We start from the raw sequence: 18,183 nt of genomic DNA on the forward strand, positions 1-18,183 counted from the left end.
GCGGCCGGCGCCGGGAAGGGCCCCGCCGGGAGCCGCGGGGCGGTGCGTGCGTGCGCGCCCCCGCGGCCGGCGCCGGGAAGGGTCCCGCCGGGAGCCGCGGGGGGAGGAGGCGGCGCGCGGGCGGGGCGGGGCGGCGCGGGCGGGTGTGGCCGCGCGGCCGCGGAGGCTTCGGGCACAGCCGGAGGCGCCACGGACCGCAGCTGCCCCGGAGCCCCGGTAAGGAGCGGCGCGGCCGCCGGGGAGGCCTCGGAGCGGGAGGGGGCCGGGGAGCGGCCGCGGCGGGAGAGGACGGCGCCCCGGGGGGCAAGCTTGTGGCGTGGGGCCTCCCCGGGCGGACCGCCGTGGCCTGCAGGCCGAGCCCCGAGGCTCCGCGCGGCACCCGGGGCTAGTGTGGAGCCGATCGCGTGCAGAGTGTGTGAGTGTGTGTGTGTCCGTGTGTGTGTGTTTGCGTGTCCGTGTGTGTGTGTTTGCGTGTCCGTGTGTGTGTGTGTGTGTGTGTCCGTGTGTCCGCCGCCCTCCCAAGAGGCAGCACTTCCCGGGGGCCGGGGGGCCGGGGCGCACCCTCTGAGCCCCCAACCCGCCCCCCACTGACGGAGCCTCCGCCCCCCCAGGGTCCCACGAGCGCCGTCATGGATGACATCTTCACCCAGTGCCGGGAGGGCAACGCCGTGGCCGTGCGCCTGTGGCTGGACAACACAGAAAACGACCTGAACCAGGGGTGAGGGCATTTGAGGGCAGAGCGGGAGGGGGCCCGCCGGCTCAAGGAAAACTTGGCACGGTGATGTGTTTTGGGGCGTCCGCTTCCAGCCCTCTGCTCGGGCGGGTGTGGCCCCCGGGATCCCTACCTCCTAGGACCCGGGCTGACGGCAGGCACTGGTGATGCTGGGTGGCACTTTTTAGGTTCTGCAGTAAAAAAGGGGCAGGACCACAGCCAGGCTGAGGAACCACACTGGAAATGAAATAGGTTTGGTGACAACATTGGGACGGGGTTTCAGAGCCTGGGTTCCTGGTACAGCTCCTGGTACAGTTGAAGGCCCCAATTCTTGCCATTAGGCCCTCAGGTGGGGAGATGAGACATCTGTACGCAGAACTCTGAAGACCAGAACATGGAAATGCCAGGGAATTCATACAGATCTCATTGAACTAGATAGTTCTTTCTTAAGTCTTAAATCCATGATTCTAGATTTCCCTTTTTTGCCAGGATTGCTTACAGCAGCAGATGTAGTTCAACTGAATTTCAATATAACTTATGACGGTTTCTTATGTTGTCTTTGTAAGATACAGAGTCGGGAGCTCTAGCCTCTAGTTGTCTGGCCTCTGGCTAAGAGTTAGGCACATTCAGACCTAAAGAGCAGCAGGTTATTGTGGAAGTAAAATGGCAACTTTTGTTATTCAACATTTTCATTATTGACTTGAGCAGAAGTCTAGATGGCATGTCTGTCCTATTTGCTGATGACACAAAACTAGAAGTGATGGCTAAAAACTGGACAACAGCATTAGGATCCAAAATGATCCTGTGAAGCAAGTCAGGTCAAATCTATTATGATGAGATTTCATAGGGATGCTCAAGCATTTTGTCTTATTTTTAGATTAAGAATGACATTTTACAGATATCAGATTGTGAATGTGCAGCTTAACAATTTCTGTGGGAAACTTCAGGGGGGGAATACATGTTGAATAAGAGTTAATGCAGTCAAAGATGCTAACTGCTTCCCAGAGCTCCTTTTTTATTCAGTACTCACCCTGAGCGGCAGTGGCAGTTCAAAGATATAGACATGTCAGTCCAAAGTGAATACAAAGTGATTGGAAAGAGCATTGACACTAATGACTGGAGAGAGATCAGTAAAGGCTGGTTTTACCAAGGAGCACCTGAGCTGGGCCTGAAAAGAAGCGAGGAATTCTAGGAGGCCTCGATGAAGAGGGTATTCATCCCACTCATGGGGGACGAGCCTGTGAATAAAGGCCTGGAAATGGGATGACAATTTGGAGAAAATCAAGCAAGCCAGTTTACCTAGAAATAAAGCATATTTAAGGGAGGGTAATAGGAAGACATTCTGAATAGATCTGAGCTTTATTTTCAAGAATTTAAGAGAGTTTATATAATAAAGGCAATAGTCACTAAACGAGCAGAAGAGTGATACAGTCAGAAATGTTTTTTTAGAAACAAGTTTGAAGGTTATGGATCAAAGAAGCCCAGTTAGAAGTTTTTGGTAGTAGTAGTCCAGGCAAGAGAAAATGAAGGGCTAAAGGAGGGTGGTGGTTGTTTCAATGCAGAGAAAGGGACAATTGTGAGAGATACTGTGTAAAATCTAGAAACTGATTGGCTATGGTAGGTGAGGGACAGTGAAAAATCAAAAATGACTCTAGGATGTTTAAACTAGAGTGACTAAGTGGATGGTAGAGCCGGAACAGAAATAGGGAAATAAGAACAAGGTAGTTTGGGGAGAGATGAGTTCCATTTTGGACATGATTCGGTTGAGATTGCTATGGAACATCTTACTAGAAGTGTCTAATAAATGCTTAGTGATTTAGGACTGAATTCTGCTCAAGAGTGAGATTAGGTTCAGATATAATATTAGAATCATCTGCATAGAAATGATAATCCAATGTGGAAGTTTGATGCAGTCACCAAGAAGTATATAGAGAAAGAAGGGGGGGTGAAGGACAAAGTCATGGGGATGCTTAAGGATAGGGAGCCAAACCTGGATAATGATTCAATAAAGGAGACAAAGAAAGAAGGACCATATAGACAGGAAGAGAACCAGGAGAAAAAACGTCAAGAAAATCTAGGGATAAGAAAATAAGGAAGAAGGGATTGGTCAGCAGCATCAAACACTTTTACCTCTTGGCCAAAGATGACTGCAGGAGGGACATTTGGTGTAATTAAGAAATCTTTGGTAACTTTGGAGAGAACATTTTCAGTCTAGTGGTAAGATCAGAAGCTAGTTTAGAATGGGTTGAGAGGCAGTAGAGGAAATGAATGGCTTTTCTGTTTTTTTAGAATATTTATGATTCAGAAGAAAAATAAAGGATGATAGTTTGGAGAAATGCCATAACCAGATAAATTATATATTTAGGATAAAGAACATTTTTGTAGGCGGGAGGGAAGAAACAAGTCAGATAGGGGGAGATTGAAGATTAGAGATGGGAAAGGAGATGGAGGTGGGGAGAAGAGTGAAGGGGGCTGTTGGAGCCTGCCTTGAATTGGGGGCAGGAGGGCATAAAGGGTGCCCTAGAACAAAGGGGGTAAATAGGGGGATAGTGTTAAGGGGCTGAGTTGCAGAAAAGGGGGGAAAATGGAGCCCACACAAAGGGCCTCACTATTTCCTCAGACTGGTGATCTGCAGGGATGGGGGATAAGAGATGGACTTTGCCAGAGCAAAAAGAGTTAAGGGGAATCAATCAGGCCCGTTTGAAATTTTTCTAGAAAATACAACAAGCAGCACAGTTAGGTGACTTCTAGTATCTCTCAGCAATACAGTGATTAGTTTTGTAGGAGTAAAGGCACAGGGAGAAATAGGATAGAAGAATTTCATATTCTTGATCGAAGAGGCTCATGGATGATGTTCATGAGCATGGATATGATTATATTGTTGAAAACTAATGAACTGGGAAGCCAAATCTTAATGTCTGCCTTGCCCTCTTGATTACTTAGGGTTTGACCAGATAGGGGATTGGAGGTCCTGTCATGTTAAAAAGGGGTTTAGGCTCCATGTGATTAGAGCTACCTAGAAGGTAAAGCACATACTAGAAAGTCAGTTCAGCTGTTTTAGAGGAAATTCTGGGTGAAGTGTAGACTGGAGCAGTGTGGGTTTGGATTTGTAAGTTATATTTGTAGATGAAAGAGGCAGAAGGGAGTAGCCCAATAGCTAGTAAACTAGTACCCCTGCTCCTCCCCTCTGGGAAATGACCTAACTCCTTTAGGCCTAGCCACACCCCTCCTCCTTAGACTAGCCAGTCCCCAGCCCTCCTGGAGCCCTTGCCCCACCCCAGGCCTGCCTCCTCACTCTCCTTGGGTAGCCTTCCTACCCCTGGACCTTGTGGGAATTTCCTTTTATGGCCATTTGACCAGAGGCCCTCCGCTGGAGCCCAGCCCATCCCTGACAGCTTCTGGCTTCCCCCTCAGTTCTTAGCCTCTAGGAACCTAGAGTTTTACTAGAACTCTTTAGGATTGTCTGGGTCAGTGACTATTGCCCCTCTTCTAGTTAAGATTCTGATGTCTGATTTCTTCCAGTTGTTTTGTCAGCCTCCAAGTTCCATCTCTGTTTCACCCCTTTTAAAAAGACGATCCCTCAGGTTAGTTTTACAAAATGTTTTCTTCACTTATGTGCACACATCAATTTCCTCCATTTTATAGATTAGGAAATTGAAGTTTATGGAGCTTAGATGACCTGTCCACGGTTACATAGCCAGGATCAGTTAGAAATGGAAATTGCATGAGTCTAGGCCAGTTTTGTTCTACTTCCCCCCCCCCCCCATACCAACCCTTTAGCCATGCTGTGACCTTAAATCATTTGATTTCTAATAAAGTGAATGTTATTTTTACAGCCTGGGGTAGTGGCTGAAAGTACTTTATAAAGATCAAGATAGTGTAGAAATCTGAGTTATGACCATGTTTATTTCCACTTCCTAGGGATGACCATGGCTTCTCTCCTTTGCACTGGGCCTGCCGAGAAGGTCGTTCAGCTGTGGTTGAAATGCTGATCATGAGGGGGGCCCGAATCAATGTGATGAACAGGGGTGATGATACCCCCCTCCACCTAGCAGCCAGCCATGGGCACCGTGACATTGTGCAGAAAGTAGGCATCCCTTCCCTTCTTGTTGTGTGAACTAGAGTTCAGGCTCACCAAAGGCCTGAGAGAAAAGGATAATTTGGCATTGGATGAGGCTGATACTTAGGACAGTTGTCTGAGGTGCCAAGTTAAAGGGATGCATAACTATCTCTACTGTTTATCCCCAGTTGTTACAATACAAGGCTGACATAAATGCAGTGAATGAACATGGCAATGTACCCCTTCATTATGCCTGCTTCTGGGGCCAGGACCAAGTGGCAGAGGTGAGGACTCCCCTTATTTCACTTGTGATCAGATAGATGCCTGATCGCCAAAGGGAGTTACAGGAGAAAAGTGAATGCTATGAACTCATACTGTGGGGTAGGGACAGGAAATGGCCCATAATGCTCATTCCTTCCCCAGGACCTCGTAGCTGGTGGAGCACTGATCAGCATCTGTAACAAGTATGGGGAGATGCCAGTGGACAAGGCCAAAGCCCCACTTCGAGACATCCTCCGGGGTAAGCCTTCTCTGCTCTACTAGATTGTATATCAGGAGGCCAGCTTTCCTGTCACCATGTGGAATTGCATCTTTATTACTTTCCTTCTCAGAACGTGCAGAGAAGTTGGGCCAACCCATGGGCCGTATCCCATACAAAGATACATTCTGGAAAGGGACAACTCGTACTCGACCCAGTGAGTTTGGAGACACCCAACAACTTTTTATGTACCTCCCTTAACAATCTACTCCTCAGTGGACTCCACACCTCCCCCAATTCCATTATCCTCTTAAGGGATTGGCCCTGGATACCTTCCCCCATCCCCCCACCTCCCTTCAGGGAACAGCCCCTATATAGCTCCCCTATCTAATACCCCACTCCTCTCAGGGAACGGCACCCTGAATAAACACTCAGGCATCGACTTCAAGCAGCTCAACATGATGGTGAAACTCAACGAGAACCAGTCAGGAGAGGTGACCTTAAGAACCCCTTAGTTTCAAGCCCAGATCCCCTAACTGCCTTAGCCTTGACCTCCTAACCATATCCTTCTCCCTCCCAAGCCTCTTGGTCATGCCAGTAATTTTGTATTGTGCTTCCTCTTGCCCTCTAACCATTCCTCTACATAGCTTACTGCCTAGTGGGGAAAAGCCCTGGATTCAAGAGACAAACTGGGGTTTGGCTCCAGCTTTGCTTACTGTATGAATAAGTTATTTGTGATCTCACTTAGACTTAGTTTCATTTGTAATATCAGTGGGATTGATCCTCAAGTCCCTTCTAGTTCCAAATTCTGTGATATTATCTTACCTGGCCCTCTTCCCTAACCTGATCCTGCCTGTCCCAACCCAGCTGTGGAAGGGTCGATGGCAGGGGAATGACATCGTCATCAAGATGCTGAAGATTCGTGACTGGAGCACAAGGAAGAGCAGAGACTTTAATGAGGAATATCCCAAACTGAGGTGGGGAAGTTGGTGCCTGGGGTGGGGGGGAGAAGGGGGGGCATAAAGGGACAGAGCAGCATGTGAATTGTCTTGTCTTTTGCAGGATTTTTTCACACCCTAATGTGCTGCCTGTGTTGGGAGCTTGCCAGGCACCCCCTGCCCCCAGACCCACTCTCATCACCCACTGGATGCCTTATGGCTCCCTCTACAACGTACTTCATGAAGGGACCAGTGAGTGATTATAAGAGGGATTACAGCTGGGGACACCAGAGGGTAGGGGCAGGAGTAGGAGCCTAAAGATAGTTGACTTAGGGTAACACCTTTCCTCTTTTATGAACTTTCCTTCTCCCAGATTTTGTTGTTGACCAGACTCAAGCAGTCAAGTTTGCTCTGGATATGGCCCGGGGGATGGCCTTTCTGCATACACTGGAGCCCCTCATACCCCGGCACGCCCTCAACAGCCGAAGTGTCATGGTGAGGCTTAAGGCTGCAGTGTACCTGTTATGTCTAATTCAACTGTCTCTTCAGCAGATTCCCACTACAACCAGCTTTGTCTTTCCCCCTAGATCGATGAGGACATGACTGCCCGTATCAGCATGGCTGATGTGAAATTCTCCTTCCAGTGTCCAGGGCGCATGTATGCCCCTGCCTGGGTGGCTCCTGAGGGTAGGGGGGGATGAAGACAGAAGCAGATTTATTTGGGAGGTGGGGGATAGGGGAAGAATCAGGTTCTTATCCCAATCCTCTCCTGATCCAGCCCTGCAGAAGAAGCCAGAGGAGATTAATCGTCGTTCTGCAGACATGTGGAGCTTTGCAGTACTGTTGTGGGAACTAGTGACAAGGGAGGTGCCATTTGCTGACCTCTCCAACATGGAATTGGCATGAAGGTCTGAGGTTGCAGGGGCATGTTGAGGGCAAGGGGAGGGGAGAAGCAGGTTTATGGGACAGAGATCCTTAACCTGGGATTCTTGCTGCTTGTAGGTTGCCCTGGAAGGCCTTCGACCTACCATTCCTCCAGGTATCTCCCCACATGTGTGTAAACTCATGAAGATCTGCATGAATGAGGACCCAGCCAAGAGGCCCAAGTTTGATATGATTGTGCCCATCCTGGAAAAGATGCAGGACAAATAGAGCCTTACAGGGGGAAAGGGGGATCCTATACCCTCTTCCTAGCAGCAGGCCCCAGGGCCCCTTCCTCCCCTAACAACGGTACAACCACCTCAGCCCTCCCAGCTTTAGGGGCTACCCCCCTCCCATCTGCCAACCTTGGGGGATGGGGGGTAGGCTCAGCGCTTTGTTTCACATCACGCCAAGCCCCACTTCTCCGTGTCTCCCCAGTATGGGAGGAGCAGCCACCTGCCTCAGTCACAATAAAGATTTATTATGAAAACAGGCTGATGTGGGGGTAGGTGGGGAAGAAAGACCGCGATGAATGTGCACACACCCACACACACACACACACATACACACACACACCCAGGCCAGCCAGGGAAGAGGTGAGTTTAGGTGAAATAATGCGGCTTCTTGACATTAATGCCATACTCGCTGAGTGCAGGGGTCAGATCTTCCATGGTCAGGGTATACTTCCGGTCCTTGGAAAGCAAGATGAAAGAGCAATAATAGTATAAGGCAAAACATTTTAAAATGGGATGATAATCCCCGTTTCCGAAGTTCCAAATGCCACCAAGAACCCCAGATGAGGATTTATCACATCACCAGCTTAGTCAGGGTAAGCTTGGTAACAGGGGCTAGCAAGTCAGGAGGATGGCAGTTTGAATGCAACCTCAGACATTTGACATTGACTAGCTGTGTGACCTTGACTGCCTCAATCTTGGGCCATCTCCAGTCGACCCAATTCATATCTGGACCCAGATAGCTCTCTGGAGGAGAAATTGAGGCTGGTGACTCTGCACAGCCCTCCCTCAAATTCTATTTGTGCTTTTCATGGCATCACCTCCCTCGATGACAAGGTTGTCTTCAAGAACGAAGGACAAACATCATCTAGTCTCAATACTCACTTTGCTCTTGCTCCTGGAGCTGCCTGAGGCGGTGCCCTTCATCTTGCAGTGCTGCAGGGCATCATTGGCAATGTCAGAGATGAACTTCTGGGCTGCCAGGGAGATGAGCCGGACACTGGGAAGGTAGAAGGAGTTGGCATGTGGGGATAAAACCAGCCCTCCCTCAAGCTGAAGTCTGTACTTGCTGTACAGGAAGGAGCCACAGATGCCCATTAGATGCTGGGGACGATTTCCTGTCCCAAATCACTTACATTCTGGGATCAGAGGCTTCAAACCCAGCTCGGTTTAGATAGTAGCCAGTAACAGCATCTGGAATCTAAGAATGCAACAAATCTTCAATCCATCCTTCAGAACATACTTGATTATCAAAGAAAAGCAAAACCGGCCCTTGTTTGGGGGGGGGGGGGTTTGTGTGTTTGCACACCTATCTATAGTCAGGAAGAGGAGGAGGGTTCTGTAACTGGGGAAAGCCTCATGGAGAAAGGAGCTCTCAAGCTTTGGGAGAAGCTGCTATTTCTCGTAGGCTAAGGAAGAAAAGATTTTTCCGTTAATGCTAGCTGAAGAAGAATGCCGGCCAGGGAGTGTGAGTGGCCCACCGGGCCGGGAAGAGGGGCTGCCGGGGGCGCGGCCGCACGTACTGTGGGCGTGTAGTCTTCCAGCTGCATGAGGAAGTCCACCAGGGGCGTGCTGGACACGACCGGCTTGACCTCTCCGTTGGCAGCGCCGGGGAGTACGTACACCCCGTTGGACATGGCACCTTCGGGGGGCGCCGTCCCCCCCGCCGCGGACACTGGCACTGCCGGAGGACAGACGGACGACACGTTTCAAATGAAGGTGGAGAGGGGGAGGGGACGCACTGCTTGGCCCCCCGGGCTCGCCCTCCGCCGCCCCTTCGGGGGCTCTCGGGGGCCGGGAGGGCGCCTGGCCGGCCGCACCCGGTCCTCGCCGCCCGGCAGCAGCCTCGCGCGGGGCTGCGCCTCCGTCCCGCGGGGGCGCCCCGGGGCCCTCCGGCTCCCCGCCCCCCCGGCGGGCTCCGCCTCGCGCCCCCCGCGCTCCCCGCTCACCAGAGGCCCGGCGGTCCGACGTGTCCCCCCGGCCGGGCCCGGGGCCCGCGCCTCCCGCGGGGCTGGCCTTGCTCTCGGCCAGGGCGGGGGCCGGCGCCGGGGCTGGGGTCGGGACTGGGGCCGGGGTGGGGGTGGGGGTCGGGGCCGGGCCCGGCGGGGCAGGGGCGGGGGCCGGGCCCGCCTCGGGGTCCGCGCCGCTGCCGCTCATGGCGCCGGGCGGGAGGCGGGGAGAGGGGACGGGACCCGAGGCCCAGGGCCGGGAGGACGGCGCCGCTGCCGAGGCCGCTTCCGCTTCCGTTCACGCTCCTTCCTCTTCCCCGCCCTCAAGGGACTTCCGCCTACTTCCGACCCCGCCGGATCCGCGAGACGGCCACGCCGAGGAGCCCGCCTACGCTTCCCATTGGCTGCCGCGTAGCCCCGCCCCCTGGGCCTCAGCGAGCCGCGAGACTAAAAGGGTCTGCGGAACGGCAGAGTTGCCATAGAAACCGGCCCTTCTGCGTTCAAGTGGGCCTCCGGAGGCCACGGAGACTGCGTGAAGTCTGGGCCCCGCCCCTTCCGGTCCGCGGCTGCGCTCCGAGGGCTTCACCTTCCTGGGCCCGCCCCCCCACTTCCTGCGCCGAGCGTAACTGACCTCCGGCAGGAGGTGGTAAGAGCCAGGGAGGACCGGGCACCCCGTGACCCCCCAACACAGTGCTACAAAGGTGCGATGTTACTGCGCGACACAGCACTCTTCGGGAATTCTGGTTTTATTCACCAAGAGGCCCCCCCGCGCTTTTAGAAACGGAGCACGCGTAGGGCCGACCCTCGTTCATCGCGTCCCTTCCCAGAAGCCGCCGCTCGGTTCTCCTTGCCCGCACTCGCTGGCGCCGGGCCACCCCCAGCTCGCAGCCTCGACTACACAGAGGTCTGCTTTGTTCCTTCATAAATTGCTAGGCTTGTCTGGTTTTAAGTGACCAAAATTCCTTTGTTCTGGGAAACCACCCCCAAAATCAGAGGCATTTGTTTTCTTCCCTCTTCCTGCCTAGGAGTGGCATTTTCCTCTGACCCTCTTCTCCTTGGACATGGGCCATAGTCCCCCTTAGATACTGACTGAAGGAGCTTCTCAATAATGGAGCCCCTTCATCCTGTAGGTTTTCCAGTAAAAACTTGAAATAGGGGAAAAGTCTCTGACTTGGCATGAGAAAGCCAACCTTAATTAGCTGTTGGACTTGGACGGGCAAGCAACTTCCCTTTAACTTGATCTGTTTTTACCATTTTTTGTTAAATATCCTTTATGTTTAAATTGTGCACATCATAAACATATCCAACATTTTTTGCAAGTGGCTGTTTCCTTTGTAAAATCACGTATTTCTGTTCAACATTACTTTTTTGCCACTATGAGCAGCTACAACACCGGGCTTGAGATCAGGTATAAAAAAATCTCATGAGTTTAAATCTGGCGCGGACACTTCAGAGCTGTGTGACCCTGGGCAAATCACTTCACGCTGTTTGCCTTAGTTCCCCATTTGGAAAATGTGCTAGAGAAATGGTAAATCCCTCCAGGATCTTTTTCCCAAGAAAACCCCAAGTAGCGTCACAAAGACTTGGATAGGACTGATGAACATTTGTAAAAACACTGCTACATACCTGACAGTGTTATTGTAAAGTGCTGTAAAATTGTGAGTTAATGTAAACTTGGATGACTTGCAACAGATTTTGTAGACACTTTGTTTTTTAAATCTAATGCTTTTGTCACATAATATCAAATATTATAAATATCTATATTTGTCCCAGAGTAAATTTTTAAAATTTTATTTACTAAGAGGCAGCTAGATGGCACAGTGGATAGAGCATTGGCCCCGGAGTCAAGAGGACCAGAGTTCAAATCCAGCCTCAGACACTTAATAATTACCTAGCTGTGTGACCTTGGGCAAGTCACTTAACCCTATTGCCTTGCAAAAAAATTGTATTTACTATTCACAGGGAGAAAGGTGATTGCATGGATCATACTTCTTCCTATCCCATTTACAGCCAAGCTTATCTTCTGCTTGCCCTAGCCAACGGTTTTCTAAAAGCAAAGCGAAGATTTGGAGCATTTGGTGCATTCCCCACTTAAATTTTCTGCCCTGGAGTTACTAGCAGTAAAAATTAAGATGAGAATCTCAAGAACTTATTTTGACTCAGCAGATGACAAGGAGATAAGGCTTAGGGCCCCCTGATCTATCCTGTAATGTCAGTAAGGGAATGAGTTAGCTAAAGGGGTGGACCAAAGTGGATGCTAATTCACTTCCCTGAGAGTTTGATGGAACATAGATCCTCTAATGACCCCAGCCTCAATTCCTTGACTCCTCCATAGGACCCCATTAGAATAGAATAACAAGCATACCTAACCTAATGCCTGTTTAAGCCAGCCAATAAAAAATAGTACTACAGGAACATGGACCTGAGAATTCTAAGCCTAGAGCAAAACATGAGCACTACCTTTCTTTACTGTCCTTTGGTGAACTTACGATGAAAAGTGCTAGAGTTACGCTGAAGTTAATTGTAATATCATTATCAAAAACTAATACCTCCTCCCAAATAGGTTTTTCTGTATGCATTCTGGGTAACCAAATAAGAAATATTTCCAAAGCTATGTGTTCCCCCCATAAAAACAACCCCTCTCTGAACAACCTATTGAAAGCAAAGCCTTCTGAAAGCAAGGCCTTTAAAAACTCTGGCCTAAGTTGCAAACCTCTCATGCAAGAAGTCTAGCTTATTGATCATTAACAAATGTTATTTCTGGATTCCAGAGAAGTCTTGGGCTTTTTTTGTTGTTGTTGTTTTTGCTTTTTGCAAGGCAATAGAGTTAAGTGACTTGCCCAAAGTTAAATAGCTAGGTAATTATTAAGTCTCTGAGACCGGATTTGAACTTGGCTCCTCCTGACTTCAGAGGTGGTGCTCTATCTACTGTGCCACCTAGTTGCCCCAAAGTGTTGTCTTAATTCTTTAGAGATGCAGAAAAACTCTCAAACCTTGTTACCAAGACAACATGTTCTGGTGAATATATGCCAGACTATTAACATTTGTGACTCTGAGGTTGACCTTGAGCAAATCCTCTCTACTTTCTACACTCAATTTTCTTTTCCAAACTAAGAGAATAGATTGGGCCTATCAGATATCTAACTGATCTGTGCTAAGAATTTCTAGGTCCAAGGTTCAGGCTCCAGCCCTGTTCTCTGAAGATTAGGGAAACCATGTCCCCTCTTCTCCTCAAGCAATTCAGAAGGTTGTAGGGAACGGAACACAGGCTTTATTTTTGTGCATATGCTGACACAATGAGCAAAGTCCTAGTGTACAAGTGGGAAGAGGAACACCCATGAGGACATCTATACTAACTCTGTCTGCCTGGGACAGGTTTGCCTTCAACAGCCTGGTAGGAAAAACAGGAGAAACAGGACGAATTAAGCCCTACAAATACTGGATGAGGGGATAGTGATGGTGATCAGTCCTTATGGAAGTTGTAGGATTAGTTATTGCAGGAGTCACTTCAGTGCAAAGAAGAGATTGTGTGTGAAAGTAAGGATCAAATAGTACCTGCAGCAGGGTGGGGGTCAGAACAGGGTAAGATCAAGTCTCAAGGGTCTAGCAGTGCTTTCAACAGGGCAGGATAATTGGGAGTCCCCCACCCTGTGACTGGGTCCCAGCCAGGCCTGGAACAGAATCCTTGACCTCCTAGCTCCTCATCAAATATGCAAGCCATATGGCAGCCTACAGTCACCTGTGGGTAAAAGGAAAAGAGTTATACCTGAGACCTGCCCAAATATCCCCAAATCCTCCCATATTCCCTACCATCACTGGCCTCTCTATGTCACCCATTTTACCCTTTCATTTCTACTCTGACTCCCCCTGTCCCTCCCCCCCAACTCACATCAAATAGCCCAAGGCCCTGCATTTTGTAGAGTCGAGGGTTGAGGAAACCGAGAGGAGGACGGCCTTTCAGGAGTCGCTGTTCATTCACTAAGGACAGAATCCCCCCAAACACAGGGGTTGATGCCTGTGGAAGAGGGAAAGGATGCATGCTACCAAGAACATAAGGAGTGGGGAAAGCAGCATGCTTTTCTACTTGGTGGGATGAACACTGGGGATAATTTGTGACCTGAGGAAGAAAAGGGTATGACGGAACTAGGAATCAAGGGATAGGAAAGATCATAGAGACTCTCAGTAAGGTATGAGGAATGAGAATTGGGATGGGGACGGACTGGAGAAGACAGGGTCATCTAAGGGTCTCACCGAGGTGCCGGATACCCAAGGAATGGGTACATGGTTGCTAACCACCCAATAGCCATCAGAGAGCGCAGCCACATCAGGATAGGCCCGGCCACTTGAATTGTAACAACGGGATGGAGGCAGTTTGGTGGAAGAATTCAAAAACTGGGACACAGCTTTATCCTGAAGAGTGAGAGGAAACATTCATGGGGACTCTGAGCCTAGCCTGATTCTCCTTCTCAGATCCAGATGCAATTATCTTTCTCAGACTAGGAATATTCAGAAAGGTCATGCCCTTCCTCAGGGTTCAGGACTGAGCTCTTCTGAAGCCTAGGAGGGACTCAGTTATCATTCTCACACCTGGTACTCAGGCCTTGGGAAGATATTACTGAAGCCACCACCACTGATGTAGTCGACCATCTCTTCTACAATCAGGAAAGGATTCTTGAAGGCAGTCCCACCCACTGTTGTAACATAGGGGCTGTAGATACAAAAGTCACAGGATTAGCATTTAGGGATTTAGGTCAGCAAGCCAGTCATATGGCCTGAGCCATAGATTAGAAGGTCTCAAAAGTCACCATTAAGAGAAGAGTGTCTCAGTTTGGAGTTATAAGCTTGAGAAAGTAGTAGCTATGTGATGGTGGGGAAGAGGGTAACAGTGGTTACCTGGAGGCTGGGAAGGAGGGTCGAAATACGTTTCCTTTTGGACCTGATAAACATCCGGCACCACTGTCCCCTGATGGAAAAAACAGGGACAGATGAGGAGTTAGTCTCTGAAGTCAGGAATGTCAAGAAGGGGAAAAAATGAGGGTGTCCTTGAAGAGGCCTGGGGACAGGGAAGTTAGGGATAGGAGCAAAGGGTCACCAGCTAGGGAAGAGAGGGGAAATCTTGGTTTGGGGAAGGAACCTCCCATAAGAGGCTCCTATAAGAAGAGCTCAGGGTTAGGAATCCATTGTACTGGAGCATGGTAAGGGGTTGGGCAGAGGGGAGGTGGCTCCCTGGTGTCTCCCTTCCATCTCATATCAGGATGGAAGTCCTCAGCATCAGTACCAGAAGCAAAGAGCAAGGTGAGGCCTCGGGCAGCAGCCTTCATAAGCTCGGTGTTGACACGGAGAAGGTAGGCTGTACTAAGTGAATCTTCATCATCCCCATAGCTCACGGTGTGTACCAAAGGTAATGAAGACTCATTACTGAGCACGAGGAGCCACTGCAAGAAAGGCTCCTGGGCCTCATGCCGACCTGAGGATCAGAGATTCTAAGGTCATCTTCCCCCCTACCTTTAGGTAGGGGAGCCAGACATGCCAAGGTCAGCTTTCTTCCTTAACCCCTCTCTGGGGGGGCCAGTCAACCATATTGGTTACATTTCATCCTCCAAAAAAAGCAAGGTTCCTTAGGTTTGGAGGGTTTCTGGGGGCATCTCTTTAATCTCTGTTTCTGACAATTCTTAGGATTCTCCAATATGGGTTTGGGAGCTGGGAAGGGTGGGTGGCCTACCAGGGTTGCTGTAGACCCAGGTGGAGATGTTGGCTCCAGTACTCATGAGGTACTCCACATCTAAACTAGCTTCCAGTCCAGCTCGGCCTTCCCCTTGCTGCCCAATCACTCGGCTGACTGAATCTTTGTGAGGGAAGCTCTTCCCAAAGAGCTTCATGAACTCTTCCAGGTCACTTTCATGGAAGTACTGCTCCAGGAACTAGAGGGACACAAGGAATGGAATAAGAGAGGGAAACGGGGGTCAGCTGGGGAAAAGAGAGTGATGGCTCAGTTTCTCTTCTCAATGGAGTATATCACATAGAGCAAAGAGGCTCACTTGGGCACAGGCCTGGCTATTGTTGAGTGTCCCAGAGCCCACATCTTGTGCAGTCAGATTGTATTTCTTACGAATCACTGCTGGGGTCACCCCCAAGTGTATGTTTCTGGAATCCTGTGACTTTCTCCTTTGCTGTAGGAAAGATGTTGGAGGAAATCGGTGCAGTCCACCCACTATGAGTTGGGAAGAAGAGGAATTAGCTTCTAGGCAGGACCCTATTTCCCTCCCTTCCCCATTTCCAATCTCCCCCAAACCAATTACCAAAATCCACATGGGCAGCCAGGGCCTCAGGGAGGCTGTATGGACTTGGAGACCTCACAACACGGGTTTCTTTCTGGTAATTAATAAAGTGATGGAACTCTGCCCCAGGAAGGAGCTGCTCTGCTTGCCTGAGGGTCAGAAGTCATAGAACTGGGAGTCAGTGATTATTAGAAGAGCAGGGGTATGGGGAGAACCTTTACAGTCCCTTAACCCTCTTTCATAGGGCAGCTAATCCCCCACTCACTGGACAGTCATCTGGCAAGTTAGGAAGTCCTCAGTGATTACTGTTTGGCAATCATGGGCTCCACCTGCCTGAAGCCATTCGTGTACAGTGGTAAAAGTGAGTGTTGATGGTCGGATCAGTGCAGCTACATCTTCAAGAGACAGGTACTTCCCTGATGGGATGAGAGGAAAGGTGGATCACAGGAATTCGTTGCTATTTTCAGTAAATCTCTTGTGAACAAAGGTTGAAGTTCAGTCCCAGCTTTCAAGGGAGAAAACTGAAGGCTGAATGGGTCCAGATCTGTGTGTGTGTGTGTGTGGGGGGGGGTGCTAGCTCATCTCATCACAGATCTCTTCCTGATGATTTTTACCTTTCCATTCCTTTGTCATCACAATTCTTTTTTAGGGTTTCTGCAGACATTTGGACACCAGATCCAGGGCTCTTTTCCTGATATGACAATATAGTCCAGTTAAAAAGAACTATCTTATCAGAGCCTTTGCTCATGATGTACTTTTCCTTAGAATTTGTAACCTTCCACAGTTTCCTAGGTTTCACTTAGCCAGTTTGGAAAGTAAGGACTGACCCTTAGGATTGGATTTATAACCTTGAGAATCACCTACATATAGGTTAACACTTTAAGAAACTGGTCAGAGGATTAGATATAATGAAAGAGGAAGGTATGGTTCAGAGATACAGGAAGAAATCCGAGTCAGTTGTCCTGAAAAACCAATGCAGTAGAGTATCCAGGAGAAAGGTTTGGTTCCCAATTTCAAAAACTTCATTAGTCAATAAAAAAGAAAACTAAAAAAACCCCCCATTGGATTTAGTCATTGCGTCACTGGAAACTTTATGGGTTCCACTGCAATTAATAATCAGCCTATACTACCCTATGCACCCCCCTCCCCCATTCTTCCACTTTGGCCATGGGAAATCTTTCCTCCAATATGTATCCGTGTCGGGAAGCCCCTGGGCCCCCTCCACCACACACACACACACACACACACACACACACACACACACACACACACACACACCGTATCGGGCGGAGTCAGGGTCCGACACATCCTGCACCAGCTTCTGGAGTTGCTGCAGGTTCTGCTGTCTCAGAGCGAAAGTCAGGCTCAGCGCCTCGTCCGCTCCCGCACGGCCAATGGACACCCAGCCCGGCGGCGGCCTGGGGAGATGGGGCAGGGCTGTGTGCGCGCACGTGGGTGGGTGCGTGGGGGATTGTGGCTCAGCTTGGAGGAGGCTCGTCCCAGACCTGGGCTCACGGGAGAACGGGGACTAAAGAGTGTTGGGGTGGGGGCCTCCCGAAAGACCTGCTTGGGGGGAGGGAGAAGGCAGGGGAAGCTGGGAGTCAAGGGCCGTGGCTTGGAAGGGCTTCGGGGGGCGAAGGACAGGAGTCTGAGGAAGGGTCGTGGGAAGGGGAGAAGGGAAATGATCCCTGTCCTTCAGGGACTCTGGTCAGCTCAGCCACAAGGAAGAAGGGAGAGTCTGGGGGCAGATGTGGGGGCGGGGCGCCCGGCCGGGGCTGGGGGCGAGCACTCACTGCAAAGCCTGGTCGGGCTCCGGGCCGGGGCCTCGGGCACCCACGCACAAGGCGCCGAGCAGCAGCAGCAGGGCCCCGGGGACGCTGCGGAACAGGGGGGAGAGCGGAGTGAGCGGGGCCGGCCCGGCCCGGAGCCTCCCCGGCCCGGCCCCGAGCCCCGAGCCCCGGCCCGGCCCCGAGCCCCGGCCCCGAGCCCCGGCCCCGAGCCCCGGCCCGGCCCCGAGCTAACCGAGCTTCCGACCTCATGGCTGGCTCTGGGGCCCCGACCGAACCCTGCGCCGCCTGGGCCCCGGGCCACCTTGGGGCGGGGCAGGGGAGGGGCCCCGGGGGACCCCGCCCCGACACCAGACACGCACAGACCCAGTGCCTGGGACGGCCCCCCCCCCACAGAAGCACCCCCCCTCGCCGCACGCGTGAAGCCCCTCAGCACCCCCGTCCGCGCACGACACCCCCAAACAAAGGGAGGCAGCTCCAGGTACAAACAGTCTTTTTTATTAAGGCTCCGGAGTGAGAGTATTTGGCACTTTGGGTCTGGGTCCGAGGGCAGCTTGAGCGCCCCCTCACCCAATAAATAAGGGTCCGGGGCCTTGGGCGGGGGGGATTCTGGGAGCCGGAGAGGCCCCCGGGCAGAGCCCCCGCCCTGAGCTCTCCAGGGCATAGATCTCTGGGTCTCACCACAGCAGAGTCCCGCCCCTCCGAGCCCCCAGGACAGAACTCCTTCTCTAAGCCCCAACCCTCCAATATCCCTAGGGCAGAGTCCCGCCTCTTGATTATCCTTCCCCGGCAGTGTCCCCTCTCGGATTTCTGGTTTCCTAGAGAGG

General features: G+C 51.1%; 3 protein-coding genes across 6 annotated transcripts; 1 reads left to right on the top strand and 2 right to left on the bottom strand.

Annotated features, from left to right (window-relative positions):
* The first annotated feature begins 124 nt into the window (after positions 1–124).
* On the top strand, positions 125–7,121 carry ILK (integrin linked kinase). 2 transcript variants are annotated; one of them, XM_074217475.1, is made up of 12 exons: positions 125–216; positions 612–718; positions 4,634–4,799; positions 4,961–5,056; positions 5,196–5,292; positions 5,384–5,467; positions 5,659–5,744; positions 6,118–6,227; positions 6,313–6,440; positions 6,562–6,683; positions 6,776–6,875; positions 6,967–7,121. In XM_074217475.1, the coding sequence occupies exons 2-12, from the start codon at positions 630–632 to the stop codon at positions 7,092–7,094; spliced, it is 1,206 nt and encodes a 401-aa protein (XP_074073576.1). In that variant the 5' UTR covers positions 125–216; positions 612–629; the 3' UTR covers positions 7,095–7,121. The 2 variants fall into 2 exon arrangements, with proteins under 2 accessions (XP_074073576.1, XP_074073577.1); XM_074217476.1 differs by lacking the exons at positions 125–216; positions 612–718 and adding an exon at positions 3,340–4,296 and having other exon boundaries at positions 6,967–7,120.
* Positions 6,178–9,620, bottom strand: TAF10 (TATA-box binding protein associated factor 10). 2 transcript variants are annotated; one of them, XM_074217478.1, is made up of 6 exons: positions 9,292–9,620; positions 8,866–9,023; positions 8,479–8,543; positions 8,228–8,342; positions 7,686–7,801; positions 6,178–7,316 (listed from the first exon to the last, which is right to left on the bottom strand). In XM_074217478.1, exons 1-5 carry the CDS (start codon positions 9,497–9,499, stop codon positions 7,712–7,714), a joined length of 636 nt encoding a protein of 211 aa, XP_074073579.1. In that variant the 5' UTR covers positions 9,500–9,620; the 3' UTR covers positions 6,178–7,316; positions 7,686–7,711. The 2 variants fall into 2 exon arrangements, with proteins under 2 accessions (XP_074073579.1, XP_074073578.1); XM_074217477.1 differs by lacking the exon at positions 6,178–7,316 and having other exon boundaries at positions 7,570–7,801; positions 9,292–9,618.
* Positions 9,621–12,539: 2,919 nt separating this feature from the next.
* TPP1 (tripeptidyl peptidase 1) lies at positions 12,540–17,623 on the bottom strand. 2 transcript variants are annotated; one of them, XM_074217473.1, is made up of 13 exons: positions 17,604–17,623; positions 17,363–17,446; positions 16,848–16,987; positions 15,835–15,985; positions 15,591–15,718; positions 15,330–15,502; positions 15,014–15,212; positions 14,570–14,758; positions 14,185–14,254; positions 13,879–13,999; positions 13,543–13,701; positions 13,181–13,306; positions 12,540–13,030 (listed from the first exon to the last, which is right to left on the bottom strand). In XM_074217473.1, exons 1-13 carry the CDS (start codon positions 17,606–17,608, stop codon positions 12,887–12,889), a joined length of 1,689 nt encoding a protein of 562 aa, XP_074073574.1. In that variant the 5' UTR covers positions 17,609–17,623; the 3' UTR covers positions 12,540–12,886. The 2 variants fall into 2 exon arrangements, with proteins under 2 accessions (XP_074073574.1, XP_074073573.1); XM_074217472.1 differs by having other exon boundaries at positions 17,592–17,623.
* Positions 17,624–18,183: the final 560 nt, after the last annotated feature.

This window comes from Macrotis lagotis, chromosome 1 (genome assembly GCF_037893015.1).
Source record: "Macrotis lagotis isolate mMagLag1 chromosome 1, bilby.v1.9.chrom.fasta, whole genome shotgun sequence".
Lineage (NCBI taxonomy): Eukaryota > Metazoa > Chordata > Mammalia > Peramelemorphia > Peramelidae > Macrotis > Macrotis lagotis.

Coding starts and splice junctions, on each gene's coding strand:
- TPP1 (XM_074217472.1), bottom strand. Junction 15,719..15,834: donor ACTTGCCAGATGACTGTCCA/GTGAGTGGGGGA, acceptor TCTGACCCTCAG/GCAAGCAGAGCAGCTCCTTC. Junction 14,255..14,569: donor CACCTTGCTCTTTGCTTCTG/GTACTGATGCTG, acceptor TTTTTCCATCAG/GGGACAGTGGTGCCGGATGT.
- TAF10 (XM_074217478.1), bottom strand. CDS start 9,499: ATGAGCGGCAGCGGCGCGGACCCCGAGGCGGGCCCGGCCCCCGCCCCT. Junction 9,024..9,291: donor GTCGGACCGCCGGGCCTCTG/GTGAGCGGGGAG, acceptor GTCCTCCGGCAG/TGCCAGTGTCCGCGGCGGGG. Junction 7,802..8,227: donor GCTCCAGGAGCAAGAGCAAA/GTGAGTATTGAG, acceptor TTGCTTTCCAAG/GACCGGAAGTATACCCTGAC.
- ILK (XM_074217475.1), top strand. CDS start 630: ATGGATGACATCTTCACCCAGTGCCGGGAGGGCAACGCCGTGGCCGTG. Junction 719..4,633: donor GAAAACGACCTGAACCAGGG/GTGAGGGCATTT, acceptor TCCACTTCCTAG/GGATGACCATGGCTTCTCTC. Junction 5,468..5,658: donor GACAACTCGTACTCGACCCA/GTGAGTTTGGAG, acceptor CACTCCTCTCAG/GGAACGGCACCCTGAATAAA.